Source organism: Morone saxatilis, unplaced genomic scaffold (assembly GCF_004916995.1).
Source record: "Morone saxatilis isolate NCDOM2014 unplaced genomic scaffold, NCSU_SB_2.0 Contig12, whole genome shotgun sequence".
Lineage (NCBI taxonomy): Eukaryota > Metazoa > Chordata > Actinopteri > Moronidae > Morone > Morone saxatilis.
The window spans coordinates 25,189,066-25,207,764 of record NW_023339674.1 but is presented as its reverse complement, the minus strand read 5'-3'; the positions used below and the strand labels follow the sequence as shown (position 1 = coordinate 25,207,764).

Below are 18,699 nucleotides of genomic sequence, written 5' to 3'. Positions count from 1 at the left end.
TTCCATGTTAGTCCCATCTTGTCAATTGCATCTGACACAGCTTCAAAAACCTCTTTACCCGTTGTTGTGCTCTTTAGACTCCTAAGATCAAGCAGCTCTTCCGTGATGCAAAAGTTATCTTCAACTCTGCGCAAAAAAATTACCAGCTGTGCCGTGTCTGTGGCATCTGTGCTTTCGTCACATGCAATGGAGTAAAAATCAAAAGCTTTATCTGACAGTTGATGCTTTACGTTAGCTGACAAGTCCACAACTGTGTTTCTGGGCAGGCTAACGTTGTTGAATTCTCGCATTTTTTCCGGGCACATTATTCCTGCTACTTTAGTGAGGCACTGTTTTATGAAGTCACCATCTGAGAAAGACTTCCTGTGTCGGGCAATGAGCTGAGCTACCTTGTAGCTAGCTATTGTGGCATTTTCCTCTGTTTTTTTTATCACAGAAAAAATACTGTTGTTGAGCTAGCATGCTAGCTGCCATTTGTTTAACTTTCTGTTCTCGCTATAGGTTGTGTAGGTCTGATGTTTGGTTTCATAGTGTCTTTGTACATTGTACTCTTTCATCACTGCAACAGTTTCATTGTAAATCAAACAGACACATTTCCCCTTAGCTTCTGTGAAGAAATATTCATTTTCCCACCGTGTCTAAAATTTTCTACACTCACTCGCTATCTTGCGTTTCTTTGGTTTTTTTTTTGGTCTCCTGTGGCAAAACTTCAACTTCTTTGATTAATCCTGTTTTGTAGAGAAGCTGCCGTGTTAAAGACAGTAGCTCCACCTAGCGTTAAAACTAGGAAGAACAATACAGTCAAGCGCAAGTTCAATGTGTGGGCCATATTCATTATATTTTTTAGAATGTGCTGCGGGCCAAAAAAAATGGACCACGGGCCAGTTTGGACACCCCTGGTCTATTGCTTATTTTGAAATGAACATTTGATATTATACAGCAAAACTTTACAGGGTCTTTAAAGAATATAAAATATTTGTGTTCTTACAATGGTCATTGTCACACCTGCTTACATGATGTCACTGTTTGGGATCCAGTTTTGTCCCTGTTGCTGTCTCCAACTTTAATATACGTTTAATAGGTCTATAGCATGCATTGGTAGATGTTGTCTTCTCCAGTCTACCAACCCATTCACAGTCAAGCTGAGTGATCTGATTAGAGAGGATTTTCAGCCACCAACAGTGTAATGAGCACATACTGTAACTAAGTGCTGGTGATTGAAGAAACACTGATAAAACACATTCCCACTAGCCACACTGGTGGTCTTAATTATTTCAGTGTAAATCAGAACCCATTATACATAAGTGTCTCTTGCTGACACACCACAGCACATCCCTTTAGTGACCTCTAAACCTGTGATACACTTGGAGGAACATATTAACATCTAAGTATTTGCTCAAAGCAACTACAGCTTTATACTTCTCAGTGTTTCTGTCTGACTATGTTCTCTGTGTTTCACTCTCTCCCACACCCACCTGTCTCCACCATATTGACATCAATAGAGTCCGGCAGGCACATAATATTTTGATGCAGAATCCTTTCAGAAATAAACAGCTGCAGTTGTAATCCTTTCAACTGAGTCAAGGCTTATTAGAGTAGGAGTGATGTCCACGTTTTTAGTTGTTTGTTTTTTTTCAGTGAGAAACAGGGCAACATCAGGGCATTTAAAATATGGAGAGCAGAGTTCTCTCAACATTGCCAACAACTTTGAGCAAGTGTACTATAATTTTAAATCTATAAATATATAATGCTTTATATATATGCAGCATTTTAAAGCAGTACATAAACATGTCATACACGTCATACATGTCGCAAACGCTTTATAACACTCTATAATGATATGTGTTCATTAGCATATCTCTTGAGGCTCCTCAACTCCCCCTCCGCACTTCACCATAAATAAGTTTTTTGTGTGCATAGCAAAGGGACTACTGCTTGCATGTTGTTGTACAACCCTGTGTTGTAGAATGATAAATGAATCAGCCTTGAACCTTGAACTTTGAGCTCCTCCTGTGAAGCACCCATAAGTGGAGGTGGGTGTATAGATAATAAGATAGATGTAACAGATAATGAATGGCAATACAGTAAAACACAGTTGTAATATTACGAAATATGTCTTCTTAAAAAAATGTCATAAGGCTGGGTACAACCACATTATAGTGTAGTATGAACTATTTTTTACAGAACGATAAATGGTTCAACATTTTTTACTGTGTTGAGCTGGGTTTATTTAGCATGTTGGCTCACAAGGGTAAGATTTCAATTGTGTTATTTTCTCATGTCTCTGTTGTAGAAATAAGCTGGTTTTAGTCTAACAGTCACAGTTGGAGCTGTCAGGAGTAGATCTGTAACAGGTCTGGGACCAGTTGGCTGTATATGGTTCAAATGAAAATATCTGCCAAAAATTGGTAGTTTGTTTTGCTGTTTACGCTTGAAATTACCCATGTGTCCATGGGATCCAAAAAACACTAGACCATTCAACATTGTGCTTACAGAATAAATACAGGTTCATTGTCACTGGTTAAATGTAGGGGAAAACAGGTGACATGCTTTTTATGATTACCATCACTTATCCATTAGAGAATCTTTTTCTGCATACTAGTCTTTGTATGAATACAAAAACCTCTACCACCTGACTTAATCCTAAAATCTCACAAAATGATGTGTTTTGAACAGAATTTGTATTCACTGTGACAAATCGTCCTCTTGTAGAGTATGCGCTGACTGGGAAAATTACGGCCGATATTTTAATTGAATTATGACACCATGACAGGCTTTCAAACATGAAGGGATGACAATGGGCTGGCTACAGAATCACACTATAAATGGTAAATATGAACATCATTTACATTAGGGAATATGCAAGGGAGTCTTAATTTATATGTCTAATTGATATGGTTTCACACATAAAACCGGTGGAAAAGAAGCTCATAATAAATCCCCAGAATGAGTCTCTGCATTTATGGTTGCGCAGCCATCCAAGATGGTTCGACAGCACACTTGGCATAATGTTTGAAATAGTACGCTGTCTGCAATCTGTTTGAATTACCACAGTTCTTGTATTGTCAGGAAAGGCATTGTGTGACTGCGGCAGGCTCCATGAATATGCATAGTCATGAGGAGAAGCCACTCGGCCTCAGAAGGTATTTATGCGACTGTCAACGTGGCCCTTCCATCACAGTTTCCTATCACAGCAGCAGAAGTATGAAAATGTGTGTTAGGTGAAGAATGAGCACTGTCATTACTCGTGGCTGTGACATTCATCAGGTGCTGTGGCACGATGCATTTGTCCAAATCATGCAAGGCCATGCAAGACTTAGTGTTTGTTTGTAGTGTTTGGTTGAGGCAGGTGTAGTAACATGCCCAGAGCTTTCTTGAGATTCATTTCTGCTTAATAGATTGCCCCTAAATTAATTAAAGACAGATTACAGCCTAACGTGTGTATAACCTATGGCCCTGGAATATACATAATTACTCTTAGGTAGGATTAATCAATGCCTATACCCTAAGTGCACTGTTTCTCTGTGGACAATCTTCTGCAAGGTTGACTTTTAACCAACTCAGCAATCATTTTGTCAATTGCTATAGAGAGAAAAGGATTTCTTCACTGTGAGTGGGATAGGCATTATACAGCATGTGGGTCATGCAGAATGTACTGTGTATTTTACAGTACAATTATGCATTACCCAATTACTTGGAGGGATACGATTTATGTACATTACCATCTGTTTTACCGTGCATTTTCCAGTACTAAATAATAATCATTGTTTGCTTCTTTGATGTAATCATGGTTTACATTCACTTGTACTCTTCTTCTCTGTATTTGCACTTAAATAAAGAGATAAGATAAAGAGAGAGAAACACAATTCTTAAAATGAATAAACCATTGATTAATACCTTGAGTGCACAATAAGAAAATGTATGAACATTTTTAAAAATGGAGATATCGAAACAACCCAACACCAGTTTGATTGATTTACCAGATTGCACAAAAAACAAAACAAAAAGATTTAGATAAATAAATAAAAACTAAGATATCTGTTTTGGCAAATGAAGCCTTCATATAGAGGATTGTTCACAGGTTCTCTGGTAAACAGTGACACCTGCTGGACGTTCAGTTATAGCAGCATTTCAGTTCCATTTCCTGTTACACAGGAAGTTCTCAATAAAACACAGTGCATCTCAGATGCTTTGGTGTCATAATTGTCTGCTCAAGACGGCTTTGTTTGCTAGTGTCCTCTATTTTTGTACTAAAGGACACAAAATGAGTTTACTAACAGGTCAATAGGCTATGCCATAGGTCAAGCTGATAGTGGGGTGCCCTCTGCTGGATCAAAGGGCTTATTACTTACAATTGTCTGTTGCACTAATAGACTGCTTGACCAAACCAAGGCATCAATATGGTTTTTTTTCCCCAAAAACAAAACCAGTGATGAAACGTGCTTGTTCAAAATGTATACATGTAATGAATTTATACAAAATGCATCTGAAACAGGCACTGACATCAATCAGTGTTACTTATAGGGGCGGCAGTAGCTCAGTGTGTAGGGACTTGGCTTGGGAACCGCTCATGGGGCGCTGGTAACGTGGCAGCCCAATCACTCCACCATCTCTCCCCTTTGCATGTCCACATGTGCATGCAGTGTGTGTGTATAAAGAATTCTTCTTCTTCTTCTTCTTCTTCTTCTTCTTCTTCTTCTTCTTCTTCTTCACTTGCAATCATATGCCTGGCTGCCAAAACTCATCTCAAGGCAATGGCAGAATCCTGACTCTGTCTCTCCCATTTGGATTTTTGACTAGTATCTTTTTGGACTCAGTCTTGACCTAGCCTCGACTAGTCCTGGTCTTGACCACAGCACTGGTATGTAACTCTGTTTTCCATTACGGTCAGTAAAAGTGATTAAGACAAGACAGACAGAAAAAGACTAGTTTTAGACTTTTTGTATTTGCTCTCTCAGTCTTCCTCTCTCCCTCTCTGTCTCTCCCATTCTCTATCTCCCTCTCTTTGTGTCTTTAATATCCCAGTCACTCATTTCTGGATGGCTGGGACATGCTTTTCAGTTCAACAGCTGCAAATGGCTTTTCCAAAGACCACGGTCCGGAACGGAATTATTATTATCATCTCACACATAATGCAAAGTTGTTTTTTGTCATTTGGCACTTTGTTGTTGCTGTGGATTGCATTCTGATTACTGTGCGCCGCTACTCTCTGCCACCCTCCACTTATTTGACGTGTCATAATGCTGATGTACGCTGAGTGTACAAAATGTTGGGGCCATTTATTATTTTGAGGAAAATGGGAGGATTTATTTTATTCAACTATGGTCATGGAAATATGGTGTTAACAAAGGTGAGGACAGAAATAAAGACTTTAAAACCTCAAGGAAAATACAATTCTTTGAAAGATTGTTTTATGAGCGAGCTCTGTGACTTTGGTTTTATACTGTGTTTTAATTCTAAAAACCTCCAAATCTTCTTCCTTAACTCAAACCTCTTTTAGCCAATAGCCTCAATAGTCACTCCGGAGGATTATCTAGATTCAAGCTTTTACATCCAAGCCCAGCAAGCCATTCTGAATAGCACATATGATTTTGTAGATTGAGAGGTATTGAGTGGTTAGCTGAGATCTCGAAATGATTTCAGTCTCTCCTTATCATAGCAGACAAAGAAATTAAATATTGATTCTCGGCGTGGCACCATAGGCTATAATTACCCATTCTCTCTGCTCTCTCTCACTCTTTCCCTCCCTGCTCACTTGTTTATTCTCTGTGTCTTCCCGTTGCATCCCTTTTTTTACACCTCTCTTTTTTATTATTCCCTCTCTAAAGTACTCTACTTTCATTTTGACTGTCTCTGTTTCTCTTTTCCCCTTCTGACACTATCTTTTAATGCACTGCGTCTGGTTGTAAGAGAGGGAAAGGAGAGAGGAGGGACATGACCTGACTTTAAATCTTTTCTCCAGCTGATGGAACGATAGTCTATCTCTATATATAATCTTACTTTGTGACTTAAGTTGAGGTATTTTTCTCTGTTCTCCATTTCTTTATTGTTGGAATTCAAAGACTGCACAGGCCTTTTTAAGTGATGAGTAAATGCCATAACCCCAGGTCACCCAATTCTCTCAAAACCAGCCGTATATTTTCTTAAATCACAGTTTGTTGAAAACAGGTGGTTAAGCTAGTTTTTCATCCAACACAGAAATCCTAAAATATTTTTTCCTTTGAGATACAGAATACAAGATTGCAGCCAAAGTCAAGAGGAATTATTTTATATAGGTTGGATCCCTGTAGGGTTTACAAACTAAAATACCTGCTGGGTTACAGCTGCATACAACCAAAGCACTTTCAGTAAGTTTTACATCATTTTGTGTAATAGACCCACTGATCCACTACAGCAGTGGGTCCCAACCTTTCTCCATAAGTGACACTTTTTCTATCCTTGTGTAAATTGACGACCCCTGACTAAGTGACATATTTCATGGATATTTTATATTATATGCAATGCATCAGTAAAAGTACAGAACAACTGATAAACTGTACGATGAGTGAATGAACCCAAACAGTGAATAAAAATAATTTGTGTAAAACGGGTGATTTGGATGAATATTAAGCAGATTAGTTCCTTAGTATATTGCGTCAGAAATTAGTTTTAGATAATTTTAGGTAACCTTTTGTACAATTCAACCCACAGGTTGGGAACCACTGAGCTTGTCAGTGTCACGATTTGCCTTACCTAGACATGAAAAATACACATGCGCATGAAAGAGCAATATCATCTGTAGTATAAAGAGCGACAAAGGCTGCGTTTGGGTGTTTGCAACGGCATAGAAAACATTGCCACAATGTCATGATAGCTTATATATGGGCATTTTCAGTATTTAGAAATTAGGCAACCTGCTGGAAACTAATAAAATTACTTTATAAAGGTAAATATGTATGTGGTAATTCTCCTCACATTCACAAACCTTTTTCTTTACTTTCTACATGATGATAGACATCTCTTGGCTAGAGCTAGCTAAAGGCCCTTTCAGATGGAAGTAAGCCACTGGAAGTAATGTGTTTCAGATAACAGTGGTGCCGTTGTCCCGTTGTGTCTCGCTTAAGGACCCTGGGAGAAACTACTGTAAATTGTTTTAGCTTGTGGATACAGGATGGACATTCAGTGCTCGTTTGATGGCCTACTTGCTGACCAATTGGATTGCTCAGTGGTGGTAGGGCCTTTTCTAATCACAGGAATTCATGCAAATCAAGTTCAAATGAAGTTCATCCGATATCTTGGTTTAGCAGCAACGTTCCAGTAGAATACAGAGGTGAGGACATGCCGTTGTAGCTTGTATTCAGTCTGATGACAGGGTGACTGAGCCTGTACAGTGGGTGGATTGATGCTGGATACAATAAAAGCAATAGCTGCACAGTGTTATTCCGTATGATATACAGTATGTACCCAGTAAGAAATCCAATGCAACAGCACCACAACTAATATGATAAAATGCTCAGAGTTGGATTAACACCTCTTGCACACAGTCTCAACTAAACACAGAACATTAAGAGCTTAGAATGGTAGTATTTACTGTAATGCTATTGAATTGCATTAAATTGTACTATTGTTGCTTTTATTGTGCCCACCCCTTGTATATAGGCTCCTGTAAAGTCACAGGGTGTTTGTCTCCCCCTTTGATGCTGAACAGCACAGTGTGGACTGCAGTCATTATGACTTAAACTTGATTCAGATTTAGAAAATGGAAAATTACTTGAAACATGCAAGAGGCACATGGTATGCGTACGTTCTATATAATAGGCCTATTATAAATTCCAAATATTGCACTTTCTTTCAGAGAAAATTGTTTTGTGTTTTTGTTGTTCATTTTAGTCTGCACAGTTTCAATAAGTCACTAAAAGTGAGAGAAAATCATACAACAGCAGATTGTGTCCTGGTTACAGGAAATGAAGCACACCCATCCAGACTTTGAGTCTTGACATGGTCACACATTTGTGTGTGCAATCACAAGTGTTTACTATGTATGAGTTGTAGCCACCAGTATTACCATTATACTGTTCTCTGGTGTTTATAGGCTTATGGGAACTAATGGCTTCCACACATTTTATGCATAGACACATGAGAAGTTTAAGATGATAAATGCGGAAATAGTGCTCACTGAATGGTCTCATGAGTATGAAATTGAATGGCCCTCACAGTCACCACATCTCAACCCAACTGAAGACATTCATCACCCATTGGCACTTGACTTGAGTACATGACTCATCTTGTTCCAACTTTGTGTTAAGAAAGCTATATATTGTGCTGATTCATATTACACTCCTTTTATTTCAAGACAGTAACATATCTTACAGTGTTAAAGCAAATGTCCATAGGTTAATCAGCCCGACATAGCACCAAATAAACCTCGGCTCAGCTCGACTTGGTCAGACTTCAGTTGGATTTGTAACTGACTTGTGACGGTGATTAAGAGTCATTTTTAAGGGCTAAATACTAAATATTTTTTATTTTGCATACTATTACAGGGTTACTGTGGTTTGTTTTGTTTTGTTTCTTTTTAATCGTAAACTTGAAATGAAAAATGCTTTTATGCCTTTTAGATTACATCTACACACAACCATTTAACAATTTATGTCCAAATCAATTTCTTTGGATTTTAATTTTAATTAACCATCCAATTTCAACGAATAATATAATGAAATCCACCCATCAGTCAATCTTCAACTTTTGGCACTACAGAGCTAAGATTCATTAATTAGCTAGCAACCAACAGCATGGTTTCTGCCAGAGTGGAGGGTTTTTGGGGGCCGGGTCTCACTGATTTCATCTAGATCATTTGGGTAAAAACTGGATCATATATAGTGCAGAAAATATTTTCTAGTTTTCTCTCTGATGTCCCCCAGCATCTCTGCCTCAACTTCACTAGCTGCTGCTGTAACTGCTTTTAGTTAGTAAGCTAATATTAACTGACTCAGCCCTTGGATGCCAAGAGCCAAACCTGGAAGAGACCCACCTCGGTGCTGTTGGTTTTGAAATGGTCTCAATTTAATAGCCTCTATATGACCAACACAAACAAGAACGTCAGCGGAAATATTGGCTGTTTTTATATAGTTGTTCTTAATGCCTGCTGTTTTGGATTCGCCTTGAAATCATTGAAACGAGGCAGTAGAAACACTACCGCTTATGTCCACAGGGGCTGCCAGAGTCAACACAAAGTTTCTAGTAGCTGCTTAATATAATATTTCCTACACAATGGGTTTCACTTTTGGCAGCCCAGAAAAGTGAATGTCCCTTACTGGCTGACATACTGACACACATTGTTTTAATGTTGATGTATGACAGTTCACATATCACACATGAACGTGTGCAAATTTGAGGTGGCCCAATAGGGCACACTTCACCTCACCTCACCTGCCAGTGTTGCCAAGTTATTGACTTTATTTGACCCAAGAGTGCAGAGACAGATGTCAGCTACTTTCAGCACTGCTGCCTGGTGGATCTGTAGTCCTCCCTGCTTGGCGTAGCAACAGCTTTCTGGGTTGACAGCTGCCCTCAGAGAGTGGAAGTGAGCAGTATAACAGCAGCCTGACTTCACCAGGTAACTGGGTTGCGTATGTTTGTGAAAAATACTTGTTCCGGAGCTGCACTTGCGGTCTGGTAAGGTCTCTTGCCTGGTCTTGTTTTACTACAATCCTTATTGTTAAGTAGTCAGTGCTGTTGTATATTGTTTTTCTTGCTGTAGCTGAAGTTTACATTTTTGTTGGTTTTTCTTTCTCCATTTAGCCATGGTGGCTATGAATTCTTTTAGGAACCCCAAATGCATCAATTCCTGTTTGTAGATTAAAACACTACAGACTTCACATATACATAACTTTGCTTGAATTCCATACTAATGGTCTGCTGTAAGTAAAAAGAAAGTTGAATATACCAAGCAGTATTGCAATAAGTTCCCCATTAGGAATCTCAATCAACTTTTAAATTCTGCACACATGAACAAGCATTTATTCCCACCCTGTTAACTCCCACAATTAGCCATAAGTGGGTAATGAAATGCCCTTCATGAATATTGATATGTGTGTAAATGTTTTTGCCCTTCCTTCTTTTACTGGGAGTAAATGGAAAAAGTGTAAGATTAAAAAGAGACATTTCCTTGTGACACCACGGTACATGTTGGCTGGATGAGGCAAGGTTAAAGGTGTTATTTACTGGCCGCCATTCAGTTAGAGTGGGAGCATGTCACAGCAGCGGTCTAAATACAAAAAGGTTGACAACAATGTGTCAGTGACAGTGGTGGGGATGATTGGACAACAGAGCTCTCTCTCCTTGACAGACCTTGATAAAAGCAAACTCTAATTAAATGCAATGTGACAGAAGAACATGGTGACACCAGGTGGCCTCAGCAGATGTGGACAGTTGAGATAAGCTTCTAAATGATTGACTGTTGCATTCTGTTTCCTTCCACTGCCCACTATGCTCTCTCAACAGTTGCTGTATAGCAGACTTGTTGTTCTTTCAATTAGGAATAACACCAGAAAGTGGCCAACCTAGATGACAAGCGACATGTTAGCTGTGAAAAGTGTGACATAAGCTTGAATTGGATTATTAGCCACGTGCCAAATGTTAATAGCACCCTCACCTCACCTCAAATGTTCCTCAAGAATAGTATTAAAAGGCACTGTAATCGCTAGGTCTAAGCAAGGACATGCAAATTGCCAAATCAAGTTTGCGTTTTCAGAAATCCCACTTTTTTTGTAGGAAGTAGTGTACATACTGTTTATTTCAAGCCCCAACTTGTACCTGATAATGGTTGTATAACAGGGCTTTTGCTATGTTCTTAAGTTTTACCACTACTATCACATGAAATCATAGCTTACAGTGAGCCCTGCAAATATGGAAAACACAACCAAATACAGAAACGCTGTGCAAATAAAGTAAAAGCAATATTCATTTTATTGTTTATTCACTCTGTGCTTTTTCTATCTGTGCTGTAAAAGGACAGAAAATATCTCTGAGAGGGGTCCATAGGTGGTATAGCAAAGTTGTAGAACTTATTTACATAAGGAGGTAAGTATGAGGTATACTGTATGTAAGACATGGTTTGTACATGTGTCCAGGTTCTGTCAGCATACGTACAAAGATCATGCTTTCTGTGTGGCTTTTAGCAATTGGTGTAAAGTGTTTAACTGAGTAGGTAGCCATAGTTTTGCTCCTTTGTTCGTGAGTTCTTCCTCTTTTTGCTCAGAGACATTTTGCTCAGGCTTAAGTATTGCTCAGGCTCCACATTGCACAATATACAGACGAGTGAAAATTTAGACAATGAAACAATGGAAATGAAAATTAGGTGAATATATTGAACACTTTGGGAGAATAGAGATGGTTTTAGTAGGAGGTTTATGTTATTTTGTCGTTTTAAATTGTTACCCATCTGTATATATTTATTTATTTATTTATCCCATGAGTGTGTATTATTTTATGTGTGCTGAGTGCTTGCAGACAAATACAGAAACACACTGCAAAAACAAGAAAACACAACCAAATAGAGACTTGTGCTGTAACTAGATGACCAGAACCTAGACAAGTCTGTTGTGCACCAGAATTGGTGGCTAGCAGATATATTAGAATGGTAAGTGTAGTAAGCTATTTGTTATTTGTGTTAACCTTGTTAGCTTGTTACTGGCAGTGGCAGAAGTGGTTGTGAAACATGTAATATCTGCTACAAAGTTACAGTGAGACCTTTTTCATTATTGTACACTTTTTGAAATATGTTTACAGCCAAGTACCCCCTGACCTGCACAAAACATTTTTGATGAAAACAATGCTTATAAAGAGGTACAATACAGCACTACACCATCAGTGACTAAAATGCTTCATTAGAATCCTTCATGGCAGACCAGTGTTTGTCATCTTACACCAAGACAGCATTGTGGTTTAATTGAACTGCGTCTTTTAAAATGAAATTGCACAAATGGCTTGTGCTTCACTGAGGATAATTTCAAGTACCGACTGCAGTACTCTATATTTGAGAAACACTGGTGTAAGGAAGCTCCAGGGTCCAGTTTACATCCAAAAACTACACACTGTACCATGTTTGCTGTCAAAACTTCCGCTATGCTAGTGCTAACAAGTCCGCTCTGCAGACTTTAGGTTTCAGGTTTCTTTACTAGATGGTGATTGGCTTTTGAAATTCAAATCTAGCTTGCCTTTGATAGGTTTGACTCACATATTTTATGTGAAAACACCAGTAAAGACAGTAAAGTCAAGGTTTGATGTTTAATGGGATGTAAATGTAAGAAAAACACATTTTTGAGTGGATGGAGTCTTTAAGTATTTATTTATAGCAGAGGAGTGGAAGTGTTCAAAAGGTTTCAAAACGATGTCTTTGTTTCAGTAGATATACTTTACAATATGCCGACACACATACAGTAACAATAAAAATACTGGGCTCTTGTGTGAATGGTGTGAAGGAACCATCTTAATTTCCCATTTTTAACCCTTATTAACCTGTAACACTTAGATGCTGATAAACTTAACACACATGCCATATGTCATGGCATTGTTCTATTGCTACTATAAATCTATAGTTAGTAAAACACAAGCCCTGAGCTGATAATTCAGGCAGTTTAATTTATTAACATGGCAGCAATTTGTGTGTTTTTGCTTTTCTAAACCCCCTCTGTCACCTTTCCACCAGTGAATTTAACTCACTGAGTTTTTCATTGTCCTTTTTTGTCCTCTCTTTTAGAGACAGTTGCTGAGCTGCATTCGCGGTGGAAACTGCCCCGGACCCAACGTCAGCTCGCTGCAGTTGCCTGGAGATGTGAACTTCTTCGCCAACCAACTTGCTGTGCCCACTATGGAGTTCGCCTTCGAGCAGACCAAAGCAGAAGAGGTAAAACAACAGATTGATTTTTTTTTTTTTTTACTTCCTCTGCTATCATTTTGCCTACTGACGACCCTCCAGTTTCAGACGACCCCCTTATGGCTGTACTTGAATTTTAAGGTCCATAATCACTGTGGAGAGACTGCATTGAAGACACACCTTGTCACTGACAGAAAGCTGTGATAAACTTCTGCTACAGGCCATCACTTATTTATCTTTGTATTTCTTGGAAGTTAAAATCCCTCTCTCAGAAGATACAGACAGCTGTCAGTAGTCTGAGTATATAATTTGTTGAACAAAAGTGTCATCTTTTAAAGAAAAAGATACATACAGTGTGTCAGTGCAGTATTTGTCCAGTTCTGACACATTGGGGACTGGATGTGATAACAACAATCTGCAGCCTTTAAGACTAATAGTATAATGTAGATAGAAAAAACATAATTTACAGACTCAGCTCGACACGCAGCGTTATGGATTAAGTCTCAATATAAGCAACAAATAAACTTCACAGACCTAACAAATTATGCATACCCCCATTTACTTCCATTAAAAATTCAGTATTTTTGTTTGTTGTATTGCCTTTGGGTGGAAACACAGAGATTTAGCCCCAGCTAAGTCTGCCCACTCAAATTTGGAACTTGTGGCTAGGATGGCAACTTTAAGCTTAATTATTGCAAGAGATCTTTATGATGTTATCCACCCTCAAGGCATCTTCACAACCTGAAAATAATAAGTAGTGGAGGGTGAAATGCACAGACCTGGCTTTATTTGGGGGAAGAAACAAAACCCAAATTGAATTAAAAACAGTCTGATACATAAATATGCTTGACTCTGCAAGGGGAAAGTCCAGTATGCATACATTAGCATTAAAGTGGAACTGCTGTGTTACAAATATGTGGGTAATCCAATTTCCTGTTTTATTTTATTTCTTTACTGAGACTTTAGTGAAGCTCGCCTGAGATTGACAGTGATAGACAGATGGATCATCCAATCACATATCATATTTTGGTGCCTGCCCTTTTCCAAACAGTTTTAATGTTTATGCTTTAAACAAATAGACAAATACTATTGCTGACTAAGTTATATTTATATATATATAAAATTAAATTTCCCAATTAGCCATTATTAGTCCTGCAACTTGGATTCTATGCTTTGCCATGAAACGGGGATGTATCAGCACAGATAGGATTCATTTTAAAAGGTTATAAAGTATAAGATATTATATATTATATATAGGTAAAATAGCTTTATCTCTAGGCCTATAAGGACCAAATCAATCAATCTGAGAATTTTGGTTGGACAGATTTTAAACTCTCAGACAATTGGTAAATACAGGCCCAGGTAAATTAGATATATCTTAGATGAACTAAGCTGTGAGAAGCAAACATCCTGTAGGCACACAGCAAGTTGGTATTAAGAGAAGTGAGTAATACAAGACCTGGATTGGTGACCTGCATGCATTATCACATTTATAGAACCTCCCACTCTTTACTCCTCTTGAGCTATAGAGTGACCTCTTATTGAAAGAGTTACATTTTCACAATGTAGACACAGTTATATAACAGAAGTGTCTGGCAATGTATTACCACACTGAACAGTGATATTGTTTTTAGAATTTGACAGCCTCAGTGGTTGTCTGTTTGTAGCAAACATCCTCCAAAACTGATCACTTAAGCAGGACAGTTTTTGTTCAAACTAAGTGCGTGTGTGGGCCAAAAAGTATGTTTTGAAAGGCAGATGTCTCTGCACCTGGCAACATAATCATTGATAAAACTGCTTTTGTCAGTTTGTATTGTTTTGCCCAAAACATATGCCACAAATGGAGCTCAAAATGCAGACAGCACTGTCACTGACCCAAATTTCTCTGTTATTTTTAACTGTTGTATCCTTCATTTTTAACAGTACTGTATTAGTCATATTTCTCATTGTTTTCTCCCACACACTGAACACAGATTGTGGTCTGCTCTTTGTTTTTCCCACCATGACACATTATTGGTGTTGTCATGGTGAATGGCCCTTATTTTAATGAGGAGGCTGTGATACTTTTTTCCTGAACTCCAGATTCTCATCAACCCAAAAAGACATGCTGTATTCACAGGATAGAACTAGTGGAATGGTGGAAAGTATTCAAGTAGATTTTGTCAAATTTTGTGGTACTTGTATTTATAGTATATCCATTGTGTGTCACTTTATTCTTCTCCTCTTGACAGTTATACAGCAGCTATGCCATGTTTCAGATATCTAGGTTGTCAGCAATTCTATCAACAAGAAATTTGTCCATTAAACTTAGATAGTTTCATTTAAATATTGATTTGAATTTGTTTGTTTTGTTCTTTCTTCTACATTACAATCCTTAATTTATTATAGTGGTTTCTATCTTATGTTTATATGAATTTTAAACTATCTCCAGCTTCAACAGTAAAATGCTCCTTATATCACTAATAACAATAATGATGTCATACATAATGTCACAGTGGACATTTTACTGCACTACTTTTACTTTTGATATTTTAAGTACATTTTCCTGATAATGCTATTGTACTTATCTAACATACTTAAGGAGACTTTTAAAAGCCCTGGGACATTTACTTGTAATTAAGTATTTTTATGATGTGGAGCACTGTGATCATAAAAGCATGGCCAATAGAATGGACATGAGATCTGAACGGGTTAAAGTAGTATCTGAACATTAGACATTTGGCCCCTGAAGTTTACTAAATATCACACATTTCTATTTCTAGTAATGTAAGATTATTTGAAGGATATTTTCTTAAAGAAGATAAATATTTAAAGAATGTTCTCGCCATTATTGAGACAGAAATCTGCGAGGGTCAAAGATTAAAGAAGACACAGGAGAGAGTGAACTGAACCCTTAGAGGTAATTTATCAAAGCAGATGCATATGGCCCCATTCCACACAAGCATCTATTTGAGCAACTTCTGCCTCAGTTCCAGCATTGTTCAATATTCCAGACCACTATATGTGATCTACTGTGTGTATAATTGTATTCATTCATCCTCATATGCCCAGTAAACAGAGTTGTGGTGCTGGTAATGTGTATGGAAACTACCAGATGTTATGCAGCAGTGCCACGGTGTTTGTGACAGGAGTGTGGTTCATTGAACATTTGTTTTCTCGTTTAGCATCTGTTTTTCTCTCACTACATGAAAGTTTTCTCCTCCGTGCACTAACGCGCCCCATGCCATCCTGTGATTATTCACCCCCTGCAATAATTTTACAAAGTTTGTTTGAGAAAGTTTGCACGGTTGTTTTAAGATGGTTGAGGCATCACAAAGATGTTAATTTGTACTGGAGTGGAAGTATGGGGTGTTTGTGAGTTGAGGATGCAAATGCATACCTGTTTTATTCACAAAAACTGGAAGAATTACATATTACCAATATGAAACAGGGTGTCAGTGGGGTCTTAAAAAGTTTAAATTCTAAATTTTAGGACTTAAAATGTCTTAAAGGACCGGTGTGTATGATTTAGTGGCATCTAGTGGTGATGTTTCAGACCTGGTAATGAAAACGGGCATCCTGCAGCATCTGTAGATAATGATTTTGACATATGATTGTGACAGCACTTAAAAATGTATTGGATGATTGAAGTTGCTTGTATAATGATGCATTTTCCAGTCTTGTTTTGAATGTGTTCTTGTCTCAAATTTGTATACATCATGGTGTAACACCTACAAAATGAAACTGACATGGACCTGATTTTTCCTTCATATTCTTTGTACTTTGTTTTGCCTATATAGATGTGAAATAGGTCTTGCATTGAATTGATAATTGGAATGGTCTTAAATTTAACTTGTTGAAATCTGCAGAAACCCTGAAAGAATTACATTACTGGAAGAAAAGTTGGCCGGATGAGCAACATAACCATCATATCATTATTAACATTCATCGTGATGTAACACAATACTCCCAAAAACTTCTTCAGCACATACTGTAATGGTGAAGAAATCACCACTGTGCACAGAAATCTGGCAGTAAAATTCCATCCTATTGGTGCCATGCGTGGGAGTTGTCTCTGACATATGTCATGGAGCATTGGCTTTGCGGACCTGGAAAAGAACAGGTCGGTGAGGTGTGAGAAGAATATTTGACATCCCCTTATCTTTGCTGCTCCTAGGTTTAGGGCCACATTCGGGTTCAGGTGGGGAGAGCAAAGGATTAATAGAGCCAGAGGGCTTCATCTTCACTTTGGCATGTACTCTGTTTAGACTGGAGGCCATTACTGCAACTCCCCCCGGACTATTCTAGTCCTCCAAACATGCAGGACCAGGACTGCAACATCTTGCCCTCCTGCCTTCTGTCACTTCCTTAAACTTACTGACAGCTCTGCAAATGATTGGTATCAGTTACCTATCCAGAGTAACAACAGTAATTTGTGCTTCCATGGCCTCATTTTTAATTTCTTCTCTCTCTACATCAGCAATAGCTGTAATTATGTCATTTTAGATTTCAACCACTTGCCACTTAACACTCCCAGGCTGTAATACAAACCTTTGTTGTGTTCAAACAAAAGGAAAAGAAGCTCTACATAATTGTTGCTATTATTTGACTCTGTACCCTCAGCAAGACCCCTAAAATGAGCTCTCTGTGGCAAAAAGACAACACAGTTAATCCTCTTCAGTTTGTCCTCAATTTATCTCACCTGTTTATTTTGCATTTCTATTGCCCTTCTGTTGGTTCAGTCAGAAGTCCACCCTGCAGTTTGTAATTGCTGTCCAGCCCTCAGATGACAAGAGACATGTGTGGTTTGTGAAACCTCCATGTTTTGAAGGCAAAGTGTCCCAGCAGTGCACTTCTACCTTTGCTTGACAGTAGTGAGCCACTGTGGTGCACATAGTAGAGGTCAGGGACAGAATTCAAAAGAAAACTGTAAATTGATTTTGACAGAGAGAGACCCAGTTCAAAGTTAGACCTGGTCCAAATATACCTGAGGATAATTAGACCTGATCCAAAATGTGGTCAACCCAAACAAACCCAAATAAAGAGAGAACATCAGCACTGGCAGCACCCAGTTTCCTGGAAATTATGTTTATATATAAATAATTTGTTTATAAACAAACCATACCATAGTACAGTGTTTTTCAACCACTGTGAGATATTGTCAGGTGTGCCGTGGGAAATGATCCAATTTCACCTAATTGGTCTAAAAAAAAACAAGTCGAGTGTCTGTGCTGTCTAGTGACTGGCAGAGTTATCATGTAATACTCTTCCATATCAGTAGGTGGCAACAGGTAGCTAATTGCCTTGTACTTTGAGACAAGAGAAATAGTGATGCATGGATGCGACAGGTGGCGGTGACAGTGGCATTGTGGCTAGCGAGACTATACGGTGACAGTGATGGAGAAGTTTTTGAAAAGGAAAAATGCTAACTCCGAACTGGACCCTGGACAAAATTCGGACCCAGATGAAGGCCCTAGTATGAGTGGAGGTCAAAAGAAAGCAAAGACGGTGAGCTCGAGCAAAGTCTCGAGGCAATACAGCGAAAGCTATCTTTCATTTGGATTTACTTTCACCGGGGATGCAACGGCACCGACTCTGTTGTGCTTGGTGTGTGGTGAAAAGCTATCCAACAGTGCAATGGTCCCAAGTAAGCTTAAACGCCATCTCCAAACGATACACCCTTCGCTTCAAAACAAGAATGCGGACTATTTTGTTCGCCTGCGTGAACACACGGAGAAACATGCAACTTTCATGAGAAAAACCACAAAGGTAAATGAGAGAGCCCTTAAAGCTAGATATCACGTTGCTGAACTTGTAGCAAGGCTGGCATACCTGGCAGGTATTTTTCATCATCTGAATGAACT

The 18,699-nt window shown here is 38.4% G+C and overlaps 1 protein-coding gene across 1 annotated transcript in view; it reads left to right on the top strand.

Moving 5' to 3' along the window:
* The window catches only part of LOC118321456 (inactive N-acetylated-alpha-linked acidic dipeptidase-like protein 2), a 224,246-nt gene that overhangs the window by 93,473 nt on the left and 112,074 nt on the right, over nucleotides 1–18,699 (top strand). The window contains exon 9 of the mRNA XM_035652775.1: nucleotides 12,740–12,886. Coding sequence (XP_035508668.1) covers nucleotides 12,740–12,886 — 147 coding nt within the window. The remainder of the gene's footprint in view (nucleotides 1–12,739; nucleotides 12,887–18,699) is intronic.